The 15509-nt window shown below is 42.5% G+C and overlaps 1 protein-coding gene across 1 annotated transcript in view; it reads right to left on the bottom strand.

Moving 5' to 3' along the window:
- MAMLD1 (mastermind like domain containing 1) overlaps nucleotides 1-15509 on the bottom strand; it is a 103921-nt gene that overhangs the window by 33621 nt on the left and 54791 nt on the right. Inside the window, exon 2 of the mRNA XM_042478684.1 lies at nucleotides 763-2424. Coding sequence (XP_042334618.1) covers nucleotides 763-2424 — 1662 coding nt within the window. The remainder of the gene's footprint in view (nucleotides 1-762; nucleotides 2425-15509) is intronic.

The raw sequence follows: 15509 nt of genomic DNA, 5'->3' as shown, positions 1-15509 counted from the left end.
AGGCTCAGCTTAAACAAACATAACACTGTGCCTTTGTACATACTCAGAAAACACTGTTTTTGAAGTACACTTTGTGTGTCTGAGACAGACAGAAAAGAATACACTTTTGAGTACTTCGTGTACCTTCTTCAGTTGAATGTCTACCTGGTATATACCCAGTACTAGGGCTTGTTTGGCAATTAAACTATCTGGCTAGTTCATGTTGGTTGGGAAGCATATTCCACAGTTTTGTTAGCATTAAATGAATACAGAAACAAATGAGACATTATGTTTAATGGAAATGCAAGCATTTTCTCTCACACAAGATTTCCATTTCTTTGTTCCCAAATCTTCACCATAGATGTCGATTTTGCTCAACAGCTGCTATGTAGCGCTCTTCTCTAATCAACTGGTCACAGGAGAGCTCCTTGTAAGATGCTTCCAGGAGCTAGTTTGCCAGTGGCAATCCTTTGTTTTATTACCCGAAATGCAACCAGATCCCCACACAATAGAGGATGAAGGTATCTGTCAAAAGCGGGCCATTCTGGAAGAATGGTTGCAATAACTATTTCAAGTATTCCTTGTCTCTATTCAAAATGTTTTCATCAGAAGGACTTACTTAGATCCACACTTTCAGCCAATGTTAAGGTTCAAGTAGGAACAGAAAATGATTTTGGGACAATATATTTGAAAGATTCCCCTCCCATATGAACATGTCTTTAGTTTACGGTCCTCTAAAGAACAAAAAGCTACCTATGCGGTAGCAGCAAAACATACACCTACCTGCCGAGCGGGTGATGGCAATGGAGAAGGCTGCACATGCCGTTGCATTCGAGATGGTTGCATCAGCTGTCGCAGCTGCTGCTGAATGAACTGACTGTTGTTAACTTGCTGGGACTGCTGTGAAGTTGCAGCTTGCTGTTGTTGCTGTTGCTGGAGATAGTGAATGAGTGATTGCTGCCCAGAGCTTGTAGCCATAGGTGACATCTTCTGAGGAGCTGTAGGGTCAGAGCTGAAATGGGACAGTGGCTTGGTGTTATTGAAAGAAAACTGGTCTTGAGCAACAGGGCCTTCGTTCACCAAGCTTGGCTGCATGCTGTTGGAGGACTGCTGCATGATCATGTTCATGTTTTTGGACTGGGTTGCCGACACAGATTTGAAAAGAGAGTTCTGCATGCTTGTTGGGTTACTGGTGGGAGTGATGTTTGGAATTAAAGTATTCTGAGGGCTAAAGGGCTGCTGATGCAGAGCAGGGCTTGAAAGTTTCTCTGGGCGGTAGGGTGGAGAAGGCCCAGTATTTGTAGACACCAGGTTGTTTTGTGGACTTTTGTTTGGAATGTTGGCAGCAGAGATGTTGGGAAGGATGGGATTTGGAGGGCTGAATGGCTGCTGGTTGAGAACTGGACTGGAAAGTTTTTCAGACCCAAAAGGAGGAGATGGGCCACTGGACGGATTGCTGTTGGATGTTATGCTTGAGAGCAAGGAGTTCTGAGGACTTTGAATGTTGCTTCCTGATAAGCTGTTGTTGCTCATACTGGACACCAGGATGTTTTGGGGGCTGAAGGGCTGGTGGTGAGGGGAAGATCCTTGCCGGTATGGAGGAGAGAGGCCTTGTGAAGATATGGTCGGCCAACTAGGACCTTGGTGTTTGGTCGTTGGGACTTGTTTGCTTGCTGCCAAGTGTTTTAGCTGCTGTGCATGCCAATTAGGGCCCGTCATGTTGGGCAAAGGTACAGGGAGCATAGACTGAGCTTGGCTCTTGTTTGGGGCGTTTGAAGAAATGGGCGAAGCAACAGTTTTATTTTGGGATGGAACTGGATAGTTTGCTCCAGCTGAAGAAGGTCTCATTTGAGGTGAGCCACCACTGGTAGGATTGCACCCTGGAGAAAAGTCTTTGTTAGGCATGTGGTTATCCATGTGTGGGGTCTGGGGAGAAGACTTTGAAGTGCTGTTTATTGTTGGTTGTGGGTGGCCAAGACTGCCAAGGGGTTCCTCAGTTTTGCTTCCCAAGATTTTTTCAAGGTCCAACTCATTGGGCGATGGATCAGGCATTTTTGTCAGCTCTTCCAACAGATCTTGCAGCTCCTGGTCCACAGAATGTATGTTGCTTCCTTTCTCATCATAATGGCCACCTACAGGTCCCTTCTGTGCTACTTCAGTGTTAGGTGGTACTGAAAATGGCGATCCCATGGCACTGCCATTCATGTGATTATTTTCAAGGAGCATTCCATGCCCTGCCACTCCCATGGAAGATGCACCATGATTGGTAGAAAATGGAGAGTGCTGCATATCTGCGCATGAAACAGGATTGGTCCCTTGTCCCATAGAAAGAGTGACATCATCAAGACAAAGTCTCTTATTGTCGCTTGGGAAGATGGCATCATGCATGGCATTGGCGGCTAGGGAACTGTCATCTTCCAGCTTTCGCTTAATGGATCCCTGTAACTGCAAGAAAAAAAGGAGGGTTATTGAGTAGGCAGGGAGCTTTACACCTGCAAAGCAAACTTAGGAAATTTTACAAGCACAAAAGAGGCACAGTTCCATCATGCCTAGGTGCAAAAAGCAGATGAAAGGCCCTCCATCCATCCCAACTGCCAGTAGTACAGTACTAGCATTATCTGGAGCTAATCCCCTCCTCTATTGCCATTCCCTTTTCCTTATGTGTCCTATCTTATTTAGATTGTAAGACTGAAGGCAGGGAACTGTCAAATTGACCATTTGTAAGCCGCTCTGAGAGCCTCTGTAGCTGAAGAGCAGGACAGAAATACTCTCAATAAATAAATACATAAGAATTGGAGATGGAAGATTCAGTCTTACCACAAGCTACAAAAGGTTGCTTTTTTGGACTGTAGCTCCCAGAATTCCCCCATCCAGTCTGGGCTATGGGAACTGTTGTCTAAAAAAGTAGGGAACTTCTGAAGTTTCAGACTTACTTTCAAACACACCCCACATTGGCTGTTAACAAACCTCTTGCTTTATTAACCTCCCCACACCATCCTTGACTCTGCAGTGAGGCTGAAGACAAAAGATGTGCAGCTGCATTTGCTCACATTTATTTTATGCTTACCCAATGTTCCTGCATCTACTGCGTATCTATCAAAATGTTAGAAACGTACTCAAAATCCCATAGCTATCTAAAATAGCTATCAAATTGTTATAGACTATAAGGTGCTTGAATCAGGGACTTTCTTTTGTTGTTTATGCTAGAAAGCCCTGTATGTATAACTCTCTGATACTTGTAAGAAGAATTAACTGTCCATTTTCAGTCTCATGAACAGAATATTTCAGAGCTTGGTACTGTTTCAATTATGGCAGCATGCTCTCTGCTCCTAGTGAACAAGCCAGTATCTATTCTATAGAAATGAATTTTTCATCCAAACAATAGAAGGTTTGAATGGAATCACGGACTAAAACTCACAGAGCATAGCCAACAAGGGGTATTAAGTTCATAACTGAGACAGCTCAGCCATTTTACATTCCTTGCAGGCAGTGCATTTGAAATCATCTGCATACTTTCTAAACCAAGCACAACAAAATAGTTTCAGCTATCTAAACATACTATAATCTTTCAAGCTACCTAACCACAGATGTTTCAGACTGTACATCTGACAGCTAAAATCTTAATTTGTGCTAGTAATCCATGCCACTCAACCTGTTGTTCTTTTTTTCCAGGGTTGTAAACACTTTTGTAATGTTAAAAAAAGCCTTTAAAAAGTATTAGCATTCAATAAAATAGAATGATTCTTAAAAACAGGGTATTGTAGGAATGCAGAAATCATAGCAAGAGGAAATGTTACATTTTCTGCAGTCTCTAAAGGCTGTGAAAACCGAGGACAATCGCTCTCTCATGGCACTTGAGATGGCTTGCCACTCTCTTCAAAATGCAATTAGCTGTGGCCCTCCATGTTAATAACCATGACCTGGGTGCCAACAGGATTAAATCAGTCATTAAAGCTGCTGCTTTGAGTTAAGGGCATTAACAAATTATGTTCTTATTTATCAAGAGGGAAATAGTGCCTTTGGAAATTGTCTAAACACTGACCATCAGTTTATCAAGAAGGAAGTATAGTCAACATGCTTCGGATTACTTGGGATGGTATTATGGAGACATCTAAAACTATAATTTCCAAAGTACTTCAAACGTTTTTTCCATCTTTAGCACATGTACGTTCTAATAAACCTGTCTGTTAGAAAAAAGTTTAGCATATTAATTATACCGAATAAAAGAAATCACGGCATGAAGCACTACATCAACCTTACTCCCCAACTTTCAGTTCTCCCAGCTCTATTGCATAACTAAAAGTCTGAACCTGAAACTAAAAGTCTGAACCTGAAATATATCATTTGCAATATCACAGATATCAAGAGTTGCATATTTCACATTCCACTGCTTCAATTACATAAATGCAGGAACACAATTTAACTTGCCATACTGTGCATCTAACATCTTAGTGCGCCAGTTTATACCCAGAGGCATGACCTTTTCATTTCTTTATTTGCTTGCTTAAATTGTACCCTACTTTTCTCCAATATGAGATCTAAGGCAGTTTATAGGAGAGATTAAAATAAAGTAAACAAATAAAACAAAAAAATCTGTTCAGCCTCCGCTAGCTTCTTTCTTTGCAGTATTCCACCAAATGGCAAAGAAGACTCAGATAGAGAAGTGTAGTGGGTTGTGTAGACCTACAGCCAGAGTCTCTTTTCTTCTGCAAAGTGAGGAAGAAACTATTGTTGCACTTGTGCCTCACTTCACAGGTTTTTTGATTCTGCTGCTAGGCAAGCCTGATGCCACAAAACTGCTCTTTCCTAGATGAGGGAAAACAGGCACATGTGTCCTCTTCTACAGATTCAAGGAGGACAGGTTCTGCTTGCCTAAGGCGATGGTGGACACCAAGTCCAGATTGCTCACTTCCAAGACCATCGCTCTATCCAGTGACAGAGCTTCCAGAATATCACAGCACAGCTATTTTGAAAGCCCACATTTGACGTTAGGCCAGGGATGGGGAACATGGGGCTTTCCAGATGTTGTTGGACGACAGCTCTGAATGCCTCTTAGGGTTCATAGGAGCTATACTCCAACTGCATCTGCAGAGCCACATGCTCCTCAACAGTGAACCAAAGAGAAAGTTTTTGGACAAAACCAACTGCACTCTATTCCAGCAGTGTATGCACTTACACTTGATAAGACATCCCAGAGTGTGGGGGACACATAGCAGTGTGGACAGATAAAAAGCAATACTTTAATGCTTCAAAGTATAGGTGGAGAGCATCTCCTGATTTCTACAATTTTTATGTCTCTGTGGAAAGCTAACCATAATGCGGCTGCACTTCAAGTCTCACTATTCCTCTTTTCCGAAAGAGTTACCCCCCTCCCCAGAAAAAAATAAGAAAAAGAGGAGCAGGGGAGGAGAGGATGGAAGACAGACAGGGAGACAGAGAATGGAATAGAAAGAAGCAAAGCTGGCTGGCAATTTTTTTGTCACATAAGAGGCAGAAAATCATCCTTCAAATCTATCCAACGAGAAGATGTAGTAGCACAGGCTACTGTTAGGCAAGGAACTATTGCACTTCAGGGGTAGGCAAACTTCAAATACCAATGCATAACTGCTGTCAACTACTCACTTCCAAAGACACTCTAGGAACAGCGCAGATAAAGAAATTCCTCTTGTGTATTGTTGTATTTATGCCTCTGTATGGGCATATAATTCCAAAGTGGACCGAAGTAAGAAACAGCATTTTCAAAGTTGTCTTTTGAAAATAGCCTTGATTATTTAAGGCTCTGAGATTAGTTTAGTTTCTTTTGCGAAGGGACTTTCTGGTGGGTGGGTTTCTTAAAAAGAAAATTGGGATAGGAGTTACCTTCCCCTATCCTTACACTTTCTCACCAATTTCTTGTGGATCTCAGCCTGCAGTATTGTTCCATCTTTGTCTAACCATGTATCAATCCAAAAAACATATTGTGTTTGAAAACTCAACCATACCCTTTCCTCCAAACCTCATCATCCACTCCTGTGTTGTCTGAAAAGGAGGAAGGGAGGAATCAAGATGGTGCTGTGAACATTTTTATTGCTTTATGTATTAGTACTGAAAGCCAGTGTGGTGTAATAGTTTGAACATTGCACTCTGGAGACCAGGTGTAGAGAGTTCTTGTAGCATCTTTGAGACTAACTGAAAGAAAGAAGATGGCAGCATGAGCTTTCATGGAGACTAAGGTTCAAATCCCTATTTGACCATGGAAATCCACCAGATGACCTTGGGCAAGTCACATTCTCTCAGCCTCAGAGGAAGGCAATGGCAAGAACCTTGTGCCAACAACAAATGTGTTTGTATGACACTGTCAACAAAAGGAATATTCACAGAGGTTCTTCCCCTCTCCCTCTTAACAAGCAATGCCTAATCAGATCTGCCTTTCAAGATCACAACCTGCCTGTCAGCATCACTTCAGTCTGGGCTGACATGACAGCAAGATGAGGTCTACCGTTGGAAAGCCCACAGCAGGCTGGTTGACGGTGCTAAAAACATTCCCTCCTCAGTATCTGACAGGATGATCACCACCTCTCTTCCTGCATGAGCTTGTAACTATGCAGAACACTGCATCTTTCAAAACTTCTAATGATGGATGCCTTCTTAAATTATGACCGTAGGCTGTGTCACTTCCTCCAGTCTAATTCACATCCTGCCTTGCATAACCTCTACAAAAAGACAGCAGCTCGGCATGCAATCCCAGATGGAAAGGCCTCCAAGCTACATGACACATGAGCAGAAAAGAAGTGAGTTGTTGCAGAATATATCAGCAACCCCAGCAGCGGCAAGCCAGCAAGAGAACCTTCGAATTTCAAATGTGTTTTCTAGTATTTGGGCGCCTCATGCCTCCGGGTGAGAGCTTATCTCCCCCCCCCCCCCGCCCAGTAGATACTGCAAAGATTCTGATAGAGATTAATGTATTCAGCACGTTTGTGTACTTGAAAGAAATGCAAGAACCAGTAAGCAGAGTGGCATATTTTCACTGATTTACTGCTTCTGGAAGTGGGACCAAAAATCCACCTGTGTTCATCCTTAAAGTACAGCATAGGACACTTTTAATTTTCACTCATCATCATCATCATCATCATCATCATCATCATCATCATCATCATCATCATCATCATCATCATCATCTGCCTATAATGCATCTGAGCTGAGCATTGTCCTTCCTTCCTTCCTTTTATCATTCCCCCTTCTCCAAGAAGAAAGCAGCATAGTGTAGTGGTTTGAATGTTGGACTAGGACACTGGGGAGACCAGGTTCGAATTCCTACTAAACCATCGAACCCACAGGTGATCCTGGGAAAGTCACACTCTTAGCTCAGAGGAGAAGCAAGAGCAATCCCTATATGAAAACTTTTGCCAAGAAAACCCCATGATAGGTTCCCTTCAGGGGCCAGCTTAAGTCAGAAACATCTTGAAGGCACATAACAACAAACCTCCAATAAAAGTAACACAGCAGGGGTGGAATACTGCAACCTCCAGAGGGCGTTGGGACTGCAACCCTAGTATCCTCCCACCTGGTGACGGCTAGGGAAGCTGAAGCTGCAGTCCCACAACAAATGGAAGCCCCATTACTTCCACCTCTTTTGTTGTGGTTCTATGGCCTGTTACAGACAGGCCCAAAAATAAAGCTGGCTCGGTCCAGTGGAAGGTAAGGTTTTCAATGATGCATGCGTCCTAAGAGTCCAGAAGTTGCACCAAAGCCACACTCCAGCCCTAAGGACTGGAGCGTGGCTTTGGTGTGGCTTCTGGACTCTTAGAACGCATGCATCATTGAAACACCATACCTCCACTGTGACTCGAAGCAGCTTTATTTTGGCTGTCTGTAACAGGCCTATGTGTCTCCACGTTGACTTCAACTTAGGGTTAGCCTCTCATAGGGTTTGCTTTTTTTGGCAACAGTTATTCAGAGGAGATTTGACATTGCCTTTCGGTAATGATAAGAATATCATTTGCCCAAAATCATGTGGTGGCCTTCCATGGCTGAGTGGGAATTTAGTCCTTGTCTCCTGGAGTCCCAATCCAACACTCAAAACACTACACCACTCTAGCATTTTCGCCTCTGCTGTAGATCAACTCATCTTCCCAAATGGCACAATTTTGGTTCCAATCCACATAGCAAAAAATGAACAGCCTAGTTCTTCAGCAAGGCAGAATAAACCACACAATCCACTCAGCAGATATATCCCACAATGGAGACAACAAGCCATGCATTTATAAAAAAAGAATATTGTGACTTTTAAGATGTCTATGAACCCCAAAATTTATCCTTTCATTTACCAACTCAATAGGAAAAGTAATATTATAAAGAAACGCGTATGTCATCTAAACCAGTGGTTCTTATGCTATCCGATGGGGGAGACTGGCAAGGTTTTTCTCCCAAATTGACTACAACTGTCTCTTTCTTTCCTGGAAACTCAATGCAGACTGGCAGCTGATGTATCATTGATGGGTATCAGTCCACTCAGTACTTGGAAGGCTGAACATCCAAGATCATCTGCTCTACCTCAAACCAGATGCATAGGTTCATTGGTGATGGCCATCTATCATGCCACACCTCAGCAGATCTGCCAGCAGGGCTTTGACTCTGGTTATTAAACAGAATCTTGTGCAGCAAAATCTGCCTTTGACAAATATGTTTCTAAAGAACCAGACAATACTGTTTCCTCTCTATGCCATTCTGGTAGCAAAAGATGCCTCTTAATTAGTCATCCAATGTCTTAACAGCAGCCACACTGGGCATATTGTTTGCTTGTAACTTTCACATTTCATTTACTGACAAGTGTTATTAGCTTGACAGCTGAAGAAAGAAGAAGTGCTTCCCCCCCAATTTTTTTCCTCCCATTTTCTCTTAGCTGCAAAGCACAATTCTTTCGTTTCTGGCTATAAATCAAGATCAATCTCCAACTCAATGCTTTTCCATCACCACTGCCTCACTTTACCTCTTCTCTAATGCTTGTAGTATCATTTTATGTCACTTTCTTTTATAGACCATTAATTTCAAAGTCCTCTGGCACCCTTTACAGTAATTTCTCAGACTACATTAATTTCTTGTGATGGCACAAGAATGGTGAATAGTAGGTATCCTCCACTGAGAAATACAGGGGTAGGTTTTGATTTTACACAGACATAACACATTAAATGGGATTTGTAAAATCTAAATTATCTCCTTTTGGGTAATCTTTCTTAATTCGTTTGTAAGCACTAAGGGTGTTTCAAGTCTTCACAAAAAGCATGAGGTTGAAATTTGATGCAATCATTCGCTCCAAGTCCACAATTCATATTCTGCCTTCATATAATGTGCCACGCTGGTTCATATGGGAAAAGGGAGGGAAATCCTGAACTGTGGATGAGTGTGAAGGTACAACACAGAGGTATGAAATCCAACACTAGTTGGGGCCCCTTTGTCAAAGGTTGATTTCCATGCTTTGATTTTGCTCATTCAAGCATGACATAGGAAAACTCCCATGAGCGCCAACGTCTAAGAGCTTGATAAAGGAGAAACTGGTCCACCTACTTAGTTCTGTACACACACAGAAAGCATTGATATGATCGCAAACAAAGTGGATATGGTGGTCAGACAAAACCTATCTTTTGCAAGAAGGCCAAGACTACAAAGAAGATTGTAAGAAAATCTTTGGTCATTCTGCTCAAAGTTTACATTTTATCACTGTGAACCATATTTTAAAAACAACAAAAGCAAAAAAACCCAACCAAATAAGGTCTGTTCAAGGATTTTCCAATTCCAGCCAGACGCCTCCAGGAAGCCCATAGCAAGCAGGACATGAATGCAATGAAGCCTCTCTTGCTCTTGAACTTTGAAGCTAACCTAGGAACTGTTATCAAGCTAGCTTGGTTCCAGTTATTTAATGGTACAGTATTCAGATCAATCCACCATGAATATAATCCCCATTAAAAGATGTCTGAGTCCATGGCCATTGGGAACAAGTTCCATCCAATGAAGGTATAAAGGTAATACTTAATAGAAGTACTTTTTTAGTGTTTAAAATCTTCAGAGTAACTTGCATCTCTGTTTTAATGAACTTGAGTATATTTTCCTCTAAAAAGCTGGTGTTGGAGGATTCAACATCCTGGATCCATGAGTGCTAGAAGCAGAGAGCCCAACTGCGCCTAAGTTTTCTGCCAGACGTTGGTGTCTTTAACACAGGGTTTTTGGCACTTTGATAGAGAGAACAAAGCATTCTTGGATCTTGGCCTGGAATAGACACACTTGTGTCTATGGAAAAAAAACACAGCTCTAACCTTGATTGCTCTTGGAAAGTCAATGCTGTGTGACCTTATGGTGGATTATTTTGCAGCCTTCTGACAGTTCATTATTGTGAAATTCAAACCCCATCAAGTCAACAAGAGTCTCTTGGATAGCTTAGGGGGGGGGGGCTTTGAACAGCAAATACACACATGTCCTAGGAATAGGATTTAATAATAATAATAAGATTTATTTATATGCCGCTCAATCACTGGGAATCTGGGCGGCTTACAACAGAGGGGATAATAGACGGTTCCCTGACCTCAGGCTTACAATCTAAAAAGACACGACACAAAAGGAGAAGAGAATGGTGAGGAGGGGAGGGGATCAGGTCCAGCATTCTTCTCTCCCTCTGAGGCCTGGACCAAGGCGGATGGAATGGAGGGAGGGCTCTTTTTCTTAATCGAGGCCGGGCCCGATGGTGTTGGGCCTGTCCTTTCACTCCCTCTAAGGCCAGAAGGTGACAGTTGGAAGGAGGGAGGGGAGGGCTCTTCCTCTTCAAGCCTGATGGCGTTGGGCCTGTCCTTTCACCCCCTCTAAGGCCAGAAGATGACAGTTGGAAGGAGGGAGGGGAGGGCTCTTCCTCTTCAGGCCCGATGGCGTTGGGCCTGTCCTTTCACTCTTTCCCAGGCCATAGGAAAACCCATCACTGTATCCCAGGTAACATCTCATCTCTCTCTCTCTCTCTCTCTCTCTCTCTCTCTCTCTATATATATATATATATATATAGTATAAACTGCACACCTTGATTTATAGGGGGCACTGACACTGTACAAATAATGCAGTTTGTCACCACCTTAAAAGTTATAGCTCTATCCTATGAAATCCTGGGGTCTGTACAAGGTCTTTAGCCTTCTCTGCCAAAGAGTGCTGGTGCCTTACAAAACTACAAATCCTAGAGTCCTGTAGGATGGAGCTGTGGCAGTTAAAGTGCTTTCAAACTGCATTATTTCTATACAGTGTTGATGTACCCATAGACCTCTTCCACTGTCAATCTTAAGTATGATGCTTTGACGCATACCAGGTAAAGCCAGAAACATCCAATTCCAGGACTTTCATCATAATAGCAGTCTTGACTTGGCAAATAACATTGGAAAGATTCCTCACAGCAAAGTTACAATGGGGGCTCGTAAAAAAAGGGCATGCTCTCCGGGGTGGGGGGGTGGTGAGGGTCTCAGTGTGCAAATAAACTGAAGAACATGAAGCAAAACAATTACCCTGGTGACCAACAGTATGAAAATTCGGGAGAGAAAAAGGGATAAACTGCAAAGCAAACATGTTTTCTGTTTTAAAGAACAACAGCTTTAAGATGGTTAAAACAGAGAAGTAGCAGGCGGAGAAAGAATCAAGCATCCATTCTCCACTCCTAGCTGCTTCCTCCCTCTTTCACTGCTCTTTAAAAAGAAAAACCACTGGGGCAATCTTGCATTATTTTCTCTGTAATGTGTGGACTCTGCACGGTGTAGTAGTTTGAGTGCTAGACTACAACTCTGGAGATTAGGGTTCTATTCCCCACTCAACCATGAAACCCATTGGGTTACCATGGACAAGTCACACAACGCCTCAGAAAATCCTGTGATATGGCACTTGAAGGCACACAACAACAACAACAACAACATGTATGACAAGTTACTGGGACCAAAACTGAAAAGTTATCCATTAGGGAAAACTCATCTTTTTGCTTGAAAGCTATTTTAGTCATTTACAGAGGCAAGGGGTTTGCTGCTATTCCAGAGTCCTGTTTCCTCACACTCCACCAAAAGCAAAGCTAAATAAATAAATGTAGTGTCACTCGACTTTTCCCTGCTTCTAATTTTAGGTCTAAGATGCCAATCTTGTCAGAACATCTTTCTTTGGGGATGTGTATCCTAATACATCTTGATCAAGACACTGGATGTATTGTTATTAGACGATCAACTCTTTTGAACTACCCCAAATGAACCAGGTCGACTAGCCACATTGGTCTGGTGTCATTCTAACACACAATTCCAATGTATCTGGGACCAACTGACAGTGGATCCAAAAAAAAGCCCCTTCACATTTAGTGCTTGTGAGTGAATAAAATGCCTCATATACATGGTCCCAGTGATCCTAGAACCCTATAATGCAGGCAAGTATTATCATCATTCTGTTGATAGAAAGTACAGAAATGGTGTACCTGAAAGCTACTTACTGAGCACTTGGCCAAAATAAAATCTGAACCAGAGACTCACAGCTCATGCTCTTAGCAATTATGGTTTAACCTTCACACATTTGTCTCAATATTTGGAGAAGAAAAGGAGAGATTTCCCACAGTCCTATAAACCCTGGGTCAAGCACCTCTGAAACTAACTGAAAGACAGAAGTTGGCAGCATGAGCTTTCCTAGACCTTTCCATTTGCATCTGTCCAAATGCATCTGAGGAAGTAGACTGAAGTCTACAAAAGCTCATGCTGCCAAGTTCTTTCAGTCTCAAAGGTGCTATAAGATTTCCCTATGTACTGATACTACAGACCAACATGGCTGTATCTTTGAATTCATCGCTAGAAAATGACAATATAAATGCTGACTCACAAAAACACCCAAAGAGAAACTAGCTTTCTCTGAAAAAAACAAAACTGAAAGCCTTGCGGGGCTCTTCATCTTGGAGGGCTTTATGGAACCCTTCCAGCTTTGGTTTATGGATATAAAAAGAGTCGCTTAAGTGAAAGTGAACTGTGATGCGTAGCTTGATGCAATTGATTTTTTTTTTTAAAAAAGGTATATTTTCTAAGTACCACAAACAAACATGGAACAAGCTGAGCTAATGTGCAGACAAATGAATGTTATACATAGGCACACTGAACAAACGTACATTATCAGACAGTGAACTGGAAGCATTCTAAAAGGACTGCTCACCAGAACTTGCTTAAAATAAGGTTGTTTTTTGTTTTTCAAAGCCTGCAAATGTAAAATTGTTCCACTGACACACGATCCCTCACCAGTCATCAGAAACAGGAAGATTTTTCAAGAGCTCTTATATACTGACACTGACACCAGACTGATGCAGGGCACATAACTCTGAATATTGGTTTCCTCCCATTCATTTCAATAATGGAGGGGGAAGAGAGAAGAGGACTCAGGCACATTGCCATCTTCAAGAATCTGTTTTGTACACATTTCGATTTATTTTGCTAACAATGCAACTTATTCTCCCTCCCGCCCTCCCAGGTGCTATATTTGCCATTTTTACATAAATAGCACAGCTGCTTCAGCACATCTCAATTCTGTCTTGCTCTAAAAATAGCCCCAGAGTTGCCTGAACCCATCTGAAGATGGCATCGTATCTGATGTTCCAAATCCATGGCAAAGCAGCCATCCGAATTGGCCCTGAAAGGCCAGGAAGCAGAACGGAAGACTTGGGAAGGTGACCAAGAACAAACCAAGAAAGCTAACCATAGGTTTTGACCAACAGGTTTGAAAGCTCCCTCGCCGTGTTGCATTTTGAAAATTTCTTGCAGCATAACTAGGACTTTAGCCTTCCATTTCTAACACAGAGATTATACCCAGCGCTGAGCAAACAGGCTGCTAAAAGGTCAGATCATTTAAGCTCCGCATACTTAGTTTAGGATGAAAGAACTGCTGTTGTCTTAGTTATGACATTTCATCTTTTCCCTCACAAGAATTCCTTTGTGTCCCTCAAACGCCTGGGAGGCTGACTGCCACAGCCTGCTCAAGATGACATGAAACAATGAAAGTGATACTCTTTAATACAATTTGCGTACATAAACTCATCACAGCTGCCAAGGACTGTGTGGATGCGCCAAGGGACGCGAGATTTTGCTCACAAAGGGCTTAACTCACCATCAGAAGCAATGCGCGCAAGGATCCGCCTTAGATCTTTCCCCCCCCTTTTCCTTTTTTTTTTTTTTTTTTTAGAGAAAAACTAAAAAAAACCTTTTCCCCAAAAAATTTCGGCTAAATTATAACCAACCCCAAAGAAGGGACTGAAAAAGGGGGGGGGGGGGGGGGGAACCCTGCACACAGAGAAGATATAAACTGAATGGCAACATCTGTCATCTACCTGGTATTATTAATAATATATACTGAGTATAAGTGCCAATTTCACTCTCCCGCCATTACATCAGAGTAAAAACAGAGTCAAATACCAAGCTGCTTGCCTAAAATAGTTAGACAGGTAGCACACAAAAGCGCAGCAAGTTCAAAATATTAGAGTTTGTTGGTCTCCTATTTTGCCGTTTATGATGCTTTTACTTGGTCCAAGGATGCAGTGACCATCCAACATGAAGGGCCAAGTACTCCAACAGCCCCCTTGGGATGCCATGTCTTCCAACAGCAATAACCACACTATTGTTTGCCTTCACATCAAAGCCTAAAGTGTTCGGATAGGATCTGTTGTCCAAAAAGGAGTGTGCCTCTCTGTGTGTATGGAGCTCATGGTGAGAGAGAGGAAAGACAACTGCCCTGAAAAGAATTCTATCCTAAGTGTGACAGAGGCTCACACTCAGTTCAAGCAGTGTGAGAAACACTCTGGTTATGAAATGGTTGCCTCACTTCATATACCAGTTAGAGCTGTTTGTTTGGATTGTAACACACTGGAGACTGCACTGAGCAGATAGGGTTTTAAGTACAATAGTTTCTCGGTCATCGTCTTCTGATAAGATAAGTTATATGTCTAACTGGCAGAGTGATGAGTCTGTGAATGAGAAGATTGCTGGGTGGTCCTCAATATCCTAAAGTGGTCTCTCCTGGAGGATTGGACAGCAGATCCTGAAGTCTAACAGGTAGAAGGTGCTGATCTGTTATTGATCAAGCATTCTGTTAGATGCTCCATACTGACTGCAACTCACAAGGACCAGTGCTATGTATCCCCATTTCTTTCTGCATTCACAGAAGGCACCAAGGCCCTTTTACACACCTTTCATGGTAGCACATCATTCTGAGTTCAATTCAAAACTCAATGTCATCCGGGACACACTGAAGCGTGTGTTTTGGGAGCTAAGCAGGGTCAGGCGTGGTTAGAACTTGGGTGGGAGACTGCCAGAGAATAGCAGGGTCTCTCTAGACAGGGCTTGGAAAGATTCCTGCAGAAAACACTGGACATAACATACAATAACACAGGGCTTGATGGGCCAGGGATCCAACTCTATAGCAGCTTTCTATGGTCCTGATTGAACCCATGCTCCCCTATTTAATCTGTGGGCTAAAATGATCATGGCTTATTAACCAAATCCTGTCTGATCTTGGAAGCTAAGCAG

Source organism: Sceloporus undulatus, chromosome 7 (genome assembly GCF_019175285.1).
Source record: "Sceloporus undulatus isolate JIND9_A2432 ecotype Alabama chromosome 7, SceUnd_v1.1, whole genome shotgun sequence".
Taxonomy (NCBI): domain Eukaryota; kingdom Metazoa; phylum Chordata; class Lepidosauria; order Squamata; family Phrynosomatidae; genus Sceloporus; species Sceloporus undulatus.
Note: the sequence above shows the minus strand (reverse complement) of the source record. Positions and strands in the feature narration are given on the sequence as shown.